The sequence below is a fragment of the Diplotaxodon limnothrissa genome, linkage group LG22 (genome assembly GCF_057381915.1).
Source record: "Diplotaxodon limnothrissa isolate DT_005_m linkage group LG22, D_limnothrissa_male_GT1.1, whole genome shotgun sequence".
Classification (NCBI taxonomy): domain Eukaryota; kingdom Metazoa; phylum Chordata; class Actinopteri; order Cichliformes; family Cichlidae; genus Diplotaxodon; species Diplotaxodon limnothrissa.
This window is the reverse complement of record NC_140616.1, coordinates 17,799,844-17,812,517: the sequence shown is the minus strand read 5'-3', so window position 1 is coordinate 17,812,517 and position 12,674 is coordinate 17,799,844. Positions and strand designations below refer to the sequence as shown.

General features: G+C 40.2%; 3 protein-coding genes across 4 annotated transcripts; 1 reads left to right on the top strand and 2 right to left on the bottom strand.

Annotated features, from left to right (window-relative positions):
• Positions 1–275: 275 nt before the first annotated feature.
• On the bottom strand, positions 276–2,172 carry gatad1 (GATA zinc finger domain containing 1). The gene is made up of 5 exons (XM_085346562.1): positions 1,984–2,172; positions 1,002–1,124; positions 860–919; positions 553–736; positions 276–466 (listed from the first exon to the last, which is right to left on the bottom strand). Exons 1-5 carry the CDS (start codon positions 2,161–2,163, stop codon positions 276–278), a joined length of 738 nt encoding a protein of 245 aa, XP_085202688.1. The 5' UTR covers positions 2,164–2,172.
• A 976-nt stretch (positions 2,173–3,148) lies between these two features.
• Positions 3,149–6,642, top strand: chrac1 (chromatin accessibility complex subunit 1). Its single transcript, XM_085346576.1, has 3 exons — positions 3,149–3,315; positions 3,436–3,562; positions 5,838–6,642. The coding sequence occupies exons 1-3, from the start codon at positions 3,157–3,159 to the stop codon at positions 5,918–5,920; spliced, it is 369 nt and encodes a 122-aa protein (XP_085202702.1). The 5' UTR covers positions 3,149–3,156; the 3' UTR covers positions 5,921–6,642.
• A 1,302-nt stretch (positions 6,643–7,944) lies between these two features.
• Positions 7,945–10,845, bottom strand: LOC146609731 (uncharacterized). 2 transcript variants are annotated; one of them, XM_085346672.1, is made up of 3 exons: positions 10,782–10,845; positions 9,710–10,268; positions 7,945–8,384 (listed from the first exon to the last, which is right to left on the bottom strand). In XM_085346672.1, exons 2-3 carry the CDS (start codon positions 10,255–10,257, stop codon positions 8,243–8,245), a joined length of 690 nt encoding a protein of 229 aa, XP_085202798.1. In that variant the 5' UTR covers positions 10,258–10,268; positions 10,782–10,845; the 3' UTR covers positions 7,945–8,242. The 2 variants fall into 2 exon arrangements, with proteins under 2 accessions (XP_085202798.1, XP_085202799.1); XM_085346673.1 differs by having other exon boundaries at positions 9,710–10,264; positions 10,782–10,829.
• Positions 10,846–12,674: the final 1,829 nt, after the last annotated feature.

The window sequence follows — 12,674 nt, the reverse complement described above, 5'->3', positions numbered from 1 at the left end:
TCATTGAAAGACCCCGTCGCTCCTGTTGCTAAGCGTCACTAAAAACAAATGTCACATTTCAGACCGTCCTGCGTCCTCACAGATGACACAGTCCTCCCAGATATCAGTATTTATTACATTTAAACCTTATTTACATTTAAACCTCCACTGACTGCAACATCTACCTCTGCAGATGCTCTGCTGATGTGCTGGCGACTGCTGACCCTGCACTAGCATCATGTGAATGTACATTTATTTCTTTAAGAACAGAGTCCATGTCTTTAATCACAGTCCCACTAACTGCTGGCACTGACAGACTCTTTGACAGTGTGGGCCGGTGTGGGTCCTATGTGGGTCCAAATATAGCCTTTTTCTGGTCGTATTGGGATAGTAGGGAACGGGGTGCTCCGAGACTTGAAGTACTCAGAGGGGGCGTGGCACACAAACTCCAAATACTCCATCTTTCTGGGCAGATCCTCCTCTGGACCTATTGCAAAACATTTTTGTTTGTTTTTTAAAGCTTAAATGAACAAATTCCACTAGAGCACTGCATGATCCAGAATAACTGCTCACCAACAATATAGGTGCCAGGATCGAACTGGTCCTTAGGGCTGGCTTGAGTGGGGATGAGCCATGTCAGTGCTGCACTTTTTTCACAGTACTGATCCTGTACAAAGCCTCGAATCTGAGCATAGTAAGGCTTCCCATCTTCTTCATCTGTTACCTTAATCACGTCTCCCATCTGGTAGTATACACCCTGTGATATATTGACAATGATAAAGGATTTAAGGTTAATTTATATAATTAATGCTTTAAAAAGATCAGACCAGTTTCAAGTGAAAGTATTGTTTCTCATGCTTTGCAACAATAAACACCGTACCTTATAAAATATGGATTCTGACGTGATGATAGTCGCTACAGATTCTGGTGCTTTGATTGGCTAAAAAGTTGGCACACACAAGGGTCAAATGCATGAACTCAACAAGAAAGAAGAAAAATCAAATTTACATTATCAAACTTACATTTTTGAGTTTAAATATGTGTCGTCTTCCTTTTCCTTTGGTTGAGACTTTTTTCTCTGATGCAGGAGCTTTGTACTTGGTGCTTCTCAGACGTGCAGACCTCCTGTGGATCTCCTGCTTGGACTATAGACAAACACAAGAAGGGATTGGACAATTGACTGCAGCTTGTCAGTTGAAGAAGATGATGAAAAATAAACAATGAGACAATACTAAGACCAGTACTAACAACTATCAGTTTGTTTGTTTGTTAACTGATTAATCACTTAATGTGAAAAATATCTCAGTAAAATGTGAAGCTATGTAATGTTTAAGGCATATAGGTTTACCCTTCAAGTTTGATCTCACTTGACAACAGACTGCTATATTACCAATTTTAATTAAAAATAAGGGTTTAAATGATCTTGGGGGTTTGTTGAGATGTTTCGCCTCTCATTTAAAGATTTAAATACTTTCACTTTGTACAACACAAATGACTTTCATTTGAAGCATCATTTTTTTATGTTCTGCCATCTGTATTTCGCACAGGCTGCTGCACAAGAGCCTGAAAGTTGTGCCCAGTGCTTTCTCAGGCAGTTATTATGATCAAATCTGCGACACCACATGTAAAAACTCCTGGAGTCACACCGGCTTGTTTCTGTTAAACTGTTTTACACATGAACAGTGAAGACTACAGTCTTGAAATGAGACCTGTGCTCTTCTAATAACTTCAAACAAAAACAAAAAACAAACAAACAAAAAAAAAAAAACCCCACAGTGATCGTCAGTATTTAAACTGAAATGGAAAACCTTCCTAATTCAGCCCAGCGTGGGCTCCGGGAGCGCTATTATATTTTCCCTGTAGGATTATCTGTGAATGATGCAGCTGCAATGTCTGCACACAGCCCCACCAGTCTAAAAAAAAGAGCCCGAAGACAAACTCGTGAGGCTTTACACCATCACAAACAGGCCTGGCTCTAATCTAGAAACACTGGGTTTCACTGACCTGTTTCCCTCCGCCATTGCTGGGCTGAGTGATGGAGGACAGGGAGGGTCCTGACGCCCCGCCGCTGGCGCTCTTTCCCGTGCAGCTGTTACATAGGATCTCTCCCTGGTTTCCTTTCTTCCACATCGAAGAAGAATTAGTCTTGCAAACGGCGCAACATGGTTTCAAACCCAGCGGCATCGTGGCCGCTTCTTAAAACGACGCCGGTGGGCGAAGAAACAACACAGAACTCAGTGATAGGATGAAGATGCTCCGTTTGTGTGGCTGTGACTCTGGTAGAGAGGCTGAAATCTTCCTTCTGGGGCAGTTCGACTTAAAACAAACAGGTATGGCTCTGAGTTACTTACGAGAACAGCCAAATTGATCAGAAACTTGGGTTGTTTATATCTGTAGCCCATTTATAGCCACTACTAGCGGCACAATTCTTCTTCTGCGCTGGCGCCTGCCATCAGTTCTTCTTCTTTGGTTTAGATTTAGGTACATGACTAAATTATGCGACGCCACTGGACTGGAGGACACAACGCTAATAGACGCAGGCGAGCTTGTGAGAGTGTGAAGATGTTGATTAATTTTAACCAATCGTGTTGTGGTAGTGATAAATTACGATTGGTTAAAACGACACAATGAGTAGGTAATATGTTTAGCTGTTTTTCTTAGATGTATAATGTATAAATTATTAATTAATTTGCCCGCTTGCACAAAATGAGTCTTACCTTTCCGCTTTTTACTAACGTAATTTTTCTTTTACTTTTTCCGCTTTTTTGAAATCATTATTGTATATGTAAATTTTGATGTATAATGCCCTCACTATGCACCTGTGGCACTGCTGTTTATTTACTGTAAGTTGTACTATTTTTATTCATTATCCTGCTGTAACAAAGTAATTTCCATCCATCTATCCGTGTATAAAGATTCAAGATAAATGATCTATCTATCTATCTATCTATCTATCTATCTATCTATCTATCTATCTATCTATCTATCTATCTATCTATCTATCTATCTAAAACCAGCTAAACCATTTTTAACCAAAGTGCCTCCTCTTCAGCAGGGGGAGATGTTACAGCGTCGAGTCCGCCAGACGGTTTTAATCTGGTCAGACGAAGAAGAAACAAACCGCGTCACAGTTCAAAACAATACTTGGAAGTTCCGCTTGTCTCGCGCCCTGTCCTTATGAAGATGTCTCATAACAGCTCAGCCAAAGACGACCAAGCGTCGGGCAGCAAAAAGCCGATCTCTCTACCGATATCCAGGGTGAGGCTGATCATGAAGAGCTCCCCTGATGTCTCCAGCATCAACCAGGACGCTCTTTTCCTCACCACCAAAGCTACAGTAAGCTAAACATCATCCGCAGCTCATTCATTTGCTAACACTTTTAGCACCGTTAGCTTGTCTAGGGCATGTGAGCTGAAGCAGCGCGTTTGTGTGTGTCTCCTGTTGTTATTGTTTTAGGAGCTGTTTGTACAACACCTGGCTCTATCCTCCTTCAACAACGGCTCAGGGAAGGAAACAAACACCCTGTCGTACAGCGACCTGGCCAACACCGCTCAGGAGGCGGAGACTTTCCACTTTCTCACAGGTGAGAGGCACCTGCAGGCACCTCGGCGGTCCTATGATGCACCAGCTGGTTACAGATTATATCTCAGACTGCACAGAGTCCAGATTGTTAGAAACAGTGAATTAATACCTCCCCCGTTGCTCTACGCACTGACTCACACAACGCCCGAATAAAAGTCAGCACAAAATCGATTAATTTCCTATTTCACACGATGTCTGAACCTACCTGCAGTGGCCTCACCCACAGTCTAAGAACTACTGTAATGATAACTGATCAGACTTTGGATTATTAAAGTGTTTAAGGTAGTTAAATAACCCAGCATCAGCAAGTGTAGATAAATGGGAAACTGTGGTTCCGTTGTGGTTGTGTGTTTCCAGTTTCACGGGATTTATGCTTCTGTTTCAAATCTACACCATAGAAACGCCACCCTGAACATGTAACAGCTGTTCCATCACGTTATTGTCTCCCCTAAATAATTGTATTTTGTGCACCTCTCAGGGCCATTGTAAGGGACAAATATGTATGTCTCCAAAAACAAAAACAGAAAATAACTGACCGCAACAAAAAGGAAGAAAAATATTTCTGTCATAGATGGTACTGCATATAAAACACTGGGACATCACCCTCAAGTAATAAACACATAAAACACCACAAAAGCATCAAGACTGGTAACAGCGTCAGCCACTTAAGTACATTACCCTGTAGGCTCTACAAAAATTCATCACAGAAGTCTAAAGGGCAAACTGTGGTTGAGCTGAGGCAGTATATTTGCAGTCCACTGGCAGCTTCAAACTACCTGCCTACCTGCAGAGAGCATCTGCTGTCAGATGCATCAAAAACATGTCATGTAACTGTTCTGTGGGTCTTTCTTGTGCTGCTGATGGTCCGTCACCTGGCTGTGGAAAAGAGCAAAGTTATAACATACAAAAACCCAAAGAGAAACTGGGTGTTAAAAGCAATCAAAAGCGTCAATTTCAGACATTGTCTGTGCTTTTTATTCTGTATTTTTGATGTTTTTTTTCCCCCCTCATGCTTCTCCCGCTCCTGGCCGGCCTGTTAGCATGTGACCCTTGCAAAGCGAGCATTGGTTGACAGCCCTTGTCTGTAGGATCTCTATGGTCAAATACCACAACAAACGGACACAATTCCATAAATTAAGCACAAGCAGGAGGAGTACATCAGGAACGGCATCTGATAAAACATTTGTGCCAAATCAAACACGCAGATCAATCCACTATGGTTATCCCTTAGGAAATAAGGGAGCAGCTCACAGTACCTCCACCAGCTGAACACAAGAAGACCAGATTAATCGATGAATTTAAAAAAATAATTAAATTAACTGATTAAGAAAAGAATAAGTATTAGAAACACTGCTTGGTATAATGTAGTATAAACAAAAAGGCTCTAAAATCGCCATAAAACAAAAACTAATTTTAACAGTTTTAACAAAAATCTAAAGTTGTAACCTTCATGAAAGGATGAGTTAGTTTAGCCAGCTTTACTTTAAGGATTATTTGAAGTAGCACTGTTTTTAAGTCTCTCAGGCACTGCTTTAACCCTTAAACACCATCAATAAGACTTTTATCTCTCTCATAACTTCATTTTATCTCCTGTGGTGTTTTTGGGTCTGTATCCAAACAGCTCACACTCACTCCTTTGTTACTTTTAAACGTCGGGCTGTCTGAATCCAGCGATTCAGGGGGTTTAAGGTGGAAATGCTCGGGCATGTTGCTGCTCGTTTTGCCTGTGATATCTGCGGTACTTCTGGCTGCTCGATTGTTTTGGGAGAGGTCACCAGAGCGTGCATGTTTGGTTTGGCACAGAATTACACTGGCTGCCCTTCCTGATGGTTTCCTTCTAGCCATTTATCCAGGCTGGGGGCGGAGACTAGGTATACACCGGATTGTGTCCCATTCTGTCGAGGCTTTGTAAGGCGAACATGTTAACCACTACATCGTGGAGCCACTTGTGCTCAGCATGCGTCTTCTGGACATATGATTATGTCAAGGTTTTAAAAATGGCTTTTCTGTAAAAACATTTTGTAAACAGTTTGTTATAATCTATATAAAGTGAAATATCAGATGAATTTTAAATATACAGAAGCTTAAACGTTAATCTGAAAGTAGATTTTAGTGCAGCTGTGCAGTGTGTCAACTTTTTGACAGCCAAGTTTAAAACCATTTGAGTCTTCCTAATACTCTTGAGTTAATATCACTCACTGACCTGCAACAAAAAATGAGATCTTTTCCTTCAACTATGCATTTTTACAAATTTTTTGCTTTGTTTTCCTGGACAGATATTCTGCCTAAGAAGATCTTGGCTCAAGATTACCTCAACTCTTTGGAGCAAATGCAAGAAGAAGAAGGAGCTGATTACTGAAACAGGAGGATGGTCCACATTTCCCATCTGGACAGATGTTATCGCATCTACTCTTCCAGCCTGTCGCCGAAAGCAAAGTGACCGTCAGTAAAAGACACTTGAACTCTCGAGTTCATTTTCAGGGCTTTTGTAAAAAGTTAGAGGACGTGGAGCTAAACGCAAACTCACACGGGATCAATGTGAAATCAAGTGAAGACTCAAATTTCAAACTCCCCCCCAACAGTAAATGAAGTTCAGCGACCCTTTTCTGCAAACTGACAGATATATTTTGTGTGAGCTAAAGTACTGTCATTACTAATATATGATGCAAACAGGAGTTCAGAACAAGTTTGCATTTAAGCTTGTGTACTTAGACTGTTTATGGAGGTTCCCGGGTAGCACTGACTTAATTGGGCTGCTTGATTTGCGTGCACCGTTATCGGAAATGTTTCTGCATAACTGGCCAGTACGGACTTGTTCCACGTGAGCCAAGACATGGGAATCCAGCCCACGCAGCTGGAGCGCAGACGTCTTAGCTTCTGTGTTACTGTTGGCTTAAAAAAAAACAAGTGGGTGAAAACATTATTTTAAAGGTGCTGTGAAACATTGATCTCAAACTCAGATGTGCTGTTGCTACTGTTAACCATATATTCGTGTTGTGATTTGACTGTCAAGAACTTGAAATTTACTAGAAGTGGAAAAACTACAAAACAACTGAACATGCTCTGAAGTTCAAAATAAAATCTCAGACTCTAACAGATGTAAATATTTAAAGTGTTTCAGCTTAGTCGGCATATCGCCCTCTGTGTATTTACAAATGTGTGGTTTAGATTTGATATTAAAATAAAAATTCATGCTGTCTTGTTTTGCACTGAACGTTTTTATTTTTTTTAAAAATACCAGTTTATGAATTTGGTGTGTTAAACCACTCGCGTACTCTCCTCTGAGCTCCTCGTGTTTCCTGCAGTTTAGAGGTTTAATGTGACCATGAAATCTTCATACCTTTGCAAACAGGTAATATAGAGCCATGGTAAGATTTACGATTTTTATTTGACCTATTGTACTGTGTCATAATTTCTTTAACAAAAACTAAACCAGAATACATAAGCAGCATGTTTTAAAGAAAAAGAAGTCCATAAAACTAAAGTGCACCCCATGATTTAGCAGCTTGTCGAACCACCTTTAGCAGGAACTAATCGTTTTCTGTATGACTGTCAATCTCTCATATCGGTATGGAGGAATTATGACCCACTCTTCTTTATAACATTGCGTTAGTTCATTGATGTTTGCAAAGACTCATTTATGCACAGCTCTCACAGCATTTCACTAATGCTGAGGTCCAAACTTTGTGCCTCTGCAGCACCTTGATTCTTGATTCTACTCAACCCCCAAAGTGTTCCAGAGTCCAAATTCCCAAATAGCTCCACTTTGGTCTTGTCTGTCCAAAGATATCCTTTCAGACGTTATGCAAACCTAAGGCATGCTGCCATTTTCTTTTTAGAGAGAAAGGGTTTTTTCCTGGCAAACCTTCCAATAAACACCACACATGTTCAGGCTTTGTCTAATTGTACTGTCGTGAACTTAAACATTTAACATGCTGAGTGAGGCCTGTAGAGTGTGAGATGAAGCTCTTGGGTTTTTTGCAGTTTCTCTGAGAACTGACTTTGGAGTGAATTCACTGGGACGTCCACGCCTGGAACGACTGGCAACTGTCTTGAACGTTTTCCATTTGTGAATAATCTTTCTTACTGAAGAGTGATGGTATTCAGATTTTTTGAAAATGACCTTATAACCCTTCCCAGAATAATTGGCAGCAGCAGTCGCTTCTGTTGCTGATGTATTACCTCCTTGGCATTGTGTAAACACGCACTTGAACACTTCAGACCACCATAAACGTCTTCTTTTATAGAGGTTCTCACACATGCTGTTACTATTCCTATTAATTCCTATGGAAGCAATAAGAGTGTCCTTAGTTATTTTTATGCAATGTTTTTGCAGTATAGGTTAATTTCTATTAAATAAACAGTAATGTGGTGTAATGTGTTTATTTTAAGAAATGCTACAATGTTCATTTTGTTCTGTTGTGTCAAACGTTGACTGTAAAACTAGACTTTACAACTCTGTTCATCAGAACTCCAAGAAAATGTGACATTTATTCATTTCTGCTGATTCTTGGTTACACGTTTTATTTTGGCAGGCGAGCTGGTGACATAATAAGGTGCAAATCAAGTGTTTTGTTCTCATTACAAACCACACTCATCCTGAGCATGCATGCATGGACTACATCGTTATGAGACATTCATATCATATAAATACAGTTCAAATAAGGGGTTTCCAGCATCATCAGTGATGGATGAGTTTTCTAAGTCGAAGCTGTACATTGAGAAGCGTCGCCTCCAAAGTGGAAAACTTCTCCTCCAGGTGGTTAGCCATGTGGTCTCTGCCTTCGAGAGCATCCCTCGTATTTGCGAGATGCTCCTTCATGCTGCATGGGATGAAAAATCACAAGCAAACACGACAAGAAGTCAAATTTGAACAATTCCCTCAAATGTTCACATCTAATAGAGCCGAATGTCCAAACTTTCAATTTATATTTGTGCCAGAGCCTCGTCTCAACCAGATGTCCAGACAGATGTGTGCAGGGAAATACTGGAAATGACTCAGATTGGCTGGAAGCTGTTTTCACTCAGCATGTTAAGCAGTTAAACACTGGTCCAGGGTTCCCCAGAACCTCACTAATAATAATTTAGGACAAACCCCCAACAACTGGCCTTGGATCACTTTTTGGATCCAAGCCCAGCTGGAAATGTAGCTGCTTTACTTCTTTACTATGTGGCTCAAAGTTGCATCTAATCTGTAGTAAGTACAGTAGAGGAAGTCTGTCTATAAATATGCCAAAACCCTGATTAAAGCACCAGATTTTGCATCATTAAAGAAGAAATCAGGGGATAAGTATTAATTTTCTCTGCATGAAACCAAGTACTGCACTGCATTTTAAAATGAGCAATGGAAGACATCATGGCGTGGTTTCACAAGAGCAAGAAAAAGGGGAAAAAAGAAAGAAAACTGCGGATAACAAAGACAGATGGATACCAATATTTGGACCAGACCGGACAGTCTCCCACAGAAGCTATGATTCTTTCCGGCAGATTTTTTTCTTAAGTATTTTTATTCATTTTTAGCCCTGATTGAGGTTGTCATAATTCATGCATGACACGGTTAAATAACAATAATTAATTAATAATTATTAATGGAGTGACACATCAGTGTCCGATGTAGTGGTTTATGCGCAAGTACTGACACAAATACAAGAAAACAGCCTTTGAATAGCTGTCCAATGTAGTGACCACCTTGCCTGAAAGGGTTAAAACTCTGTTTCTTGATGCCACTGTTTATTTTGTTTATTGATGCCATATTATTTCTATGTAGCATTAATATCACTTTGACTTTCAGATCAATCCATAGACCTTGAGGGAAAGGTCGGAGGCCAACTATGATGTGTTTTAAATCATTATACAGTACTTTCTATATATTGACAACACACTGCCCACTTAGAATCATAGCTTCTAAATTATAAGGCTTTTTGTCAGTTTTTGACCAATAAATCATTAAATTGACATTGAAGACCTCAGTAGATGTAAATTTTAATTCATTGGGTGTGACATGACCCCACTCTAAACCTACAGAGTATTCATTTAAAACTTTAATAACATATAATAATATATAGCCTATTTTATAGTATTCACCTCTCCACCCACCCGCTGATCTCAGGTTATTCCTCCTGAATTCTCCACTGTTATTGTTTCTTACCTTGTAAAGACACCCCGCTCCTTGCCCTCTTTCCTCTTCTCTGCCAGAGAGACAAACACAGTCTCCACGCTTTGTATAGTTTCGGTCACTTTCTGGTGGTCTGATCGGATCCCCTGGACCTCCTCTCTAGCTTGGTGGTCGTAGGACAGCCCTCCCTCTTCCACCCCGCTGGAGGTGGACACCGCCTGCAGGGCGGCCCTGTTCTGCAAAACAAGCAGACGAGACCTGGCAAACTCTTTGGGTCCTGCTATGTTTTCCCAGCAGATTGGAGATGATGGAGGGAGCCAGAAGCGCTGCGTGCAGTTGACTGGCTTTTCTGAGGACTCTGTTGTGAAGGGGCTGTCAGCAGGGAAGCTGTGGAGCAGGTGCAGAAGAGACGATCCAGAGCCCCACTCCCAGTCCTCGAAATCCGACTCCCCTGACCCTTGCTCAGGGGGGAAACTAGGAGGAGGACTTGCTGGTCCTCCATCCTCTGCTGGAGAACAGATCCCCAACAGGAGACAGAAGGACAGGAAGAGCCAAGCCCTGCTAACTGTCCCCTGGAGCATCTCCAAACTGGCTGCATCAACAAGAAAAAGACTTAGACACACAGGAATCACCAAAGAAAATCCATTCACCGTGTTTATTATCAAGTATTCTCATACTTAAGCTTCCTGTACAAGAGAAAACTACTGTGTGAAGGGCAAGAAATTTCTACTGATCAATAGAAACATGAAAAATAACACTTAGACCTCTTGATTGCATGCATTCAATGACATAACATTCAAAATAAAAGCATGACGTTTATTATGTTAAGTTCAATAACAAATAAGCTTAAATAAATTTCTTAATAAATTACACAAAATAAATCCAGTACAAAACCAGAGAACATACATTTGTGTTTTTTCTCCTGCAGTTTAACCGGAAATTTGCCTCAGTTTGGTAGCGTCATAGTTGGCAACAAATCAAAACTGCAAACGCATCACTGAAGGAAATCCTGAACTCCAGATCACCGCGATGTTTTTTTTTTGTTTTGTTTTACGGATGTGATGCGAATTTTCATTCTAAGATGACTTTTGTTCAGCGGTCTTACCTTACAGAGAGAGCACAGAGCAGTCTCTGTTTGTGCGTAGCGGCGCTCCTCTGGTGCCTGCAGCCGTCGGAAAAAATGAGTCGTTCACTGCAGACTGTTACATGCAATCTGAATCACTTTTACTGGCCCGGTAACAGCAGAATCAGGAGCTTGGATTTTCCCTCAGTGGAAGGGGATGGGATGGGCGATTGTAAAATGCATGTGAGGTGTGGGTTACAGTAAAAGCTCCCTGCTGGAGGGAGAGAGCGCCATTCTCTGGATCGTATCCCTGATTTGAAGTGTATTTATTTCTTTGTGAGCTTCATTTTCTGTGCTCATTTGTGCTTTTTTTTTTGGTTTTTAGAAGTGAAGACTTTTTAATTTGAGTGGCAGGAGGAGAAGGAGGTGCGATGCTCTGGGTATTTATGAGCCATTTACAACATCCAAAACAGCTACAGCAAAACGCTCGAATTAAAACACCAAATCTGCTTCTTAAACTTGCTGGTCTGAAACCATCCCTGAGTTACATTTGAACACGATGGTGTCCTGCAGTTACTGGGGAGAAAAGAGTTTCAAAAAGTACCCAGACTGTCCATGAGCTCAAAACTCATGCAGAGCATCTGTAGTTATTTAGCGAGTTTTTTGAATGACCAGAGAGTGGATCCACACAGCCGGAGGCTTTCACCCTGACATAAGCTGCAAGGAATGGGACACATTTTGGCACAAACAAGCCAGGGTTTTGCAATTTAAGGGGAATGACGAGCAGTTTTCTGAAAACAAACAGTAAATTTAAGGATGAATTGTAAAACATAAAAAGGGTGGGACTTAAAAACATTACACCACCACGAGATTCTGTTTATGCAATAAATCACTGGTTTGGCTTAAGTGTGCCTCCTGCCTCGCAAAGTAACGTTTTAAAGGTATTCACTGGTTATTTTAGAAAATAACATGACAATAATAAGAAGTCGAATAAAATTAAAATATGAATTCCAGTTTATTTACATGGTTCAATAACACTTCATTTATTTGATCTGTTTGTAAGAGTTGACTACTTTTATAGTAATTTTGTATCTTTATGCTGTTGTTGTCACCAGAAAGTGACCTAATGTGACTTTGACCTTATTTTAAAAAACAACACTAATATTCTCTTGATGCAGCAAAGCACACAGGTGTGGAAAGAGTTCACTTTATGAGCATGTGTGCTGGAAAATATTGTGATTCACTTTTAATTTTTCTTTTTAGTGAGAGAAAAGCTTAAATTTTACAACTGCAATTCTGAAAAAAATTGGGATGCTGGAAAACATGTCGTCAGATGTTTAAACTTAGAAAGTGTATCTTTTTCAGTCAAACTGAAAAAGGAGTGCTGTTTATAGTATGAACAATCGGCTCTATGAAGGCCATCTGTGTGGTTCACAGATTTGTATAATTGTGTCCAAATGTTGTAAATACAGTGAAAAGCGAAGTCCAAAACTGACTCTGAAATAAAGAGAAATCTGACTCACAATACTTTGAAAATCCTGGCAAAAGCCCTGATCACTTGTATGTTTACCCCCTATTTTGGGTGGTTGTTATATCTGAGGCTATTACATGCCCAGAGTTTTTTTCTTTTGTCATTCATACTACACTAAAGTAATAGATACACAAAAATACAGACATTTCTAAAAAAAAAAAATTAATTATGATTTATTAGTTATGACTTACTCTCCTGTAGTTGCAATTGCAGGACAGTCTGAGCAGTGAGCTATCAGAACCTTTTCCTGCAGTTTTGTAGTTTTCTGTAATGATTTCTTTCATTGACTACAGCAGCATTCCTTTATCATGTACAATCCTGTACTGAGACTTACCATTATAACTGCACTTCTTATTCTTATATTAAATGGGATTAAAAGTGCAGTTAACCATATTTACACTGGG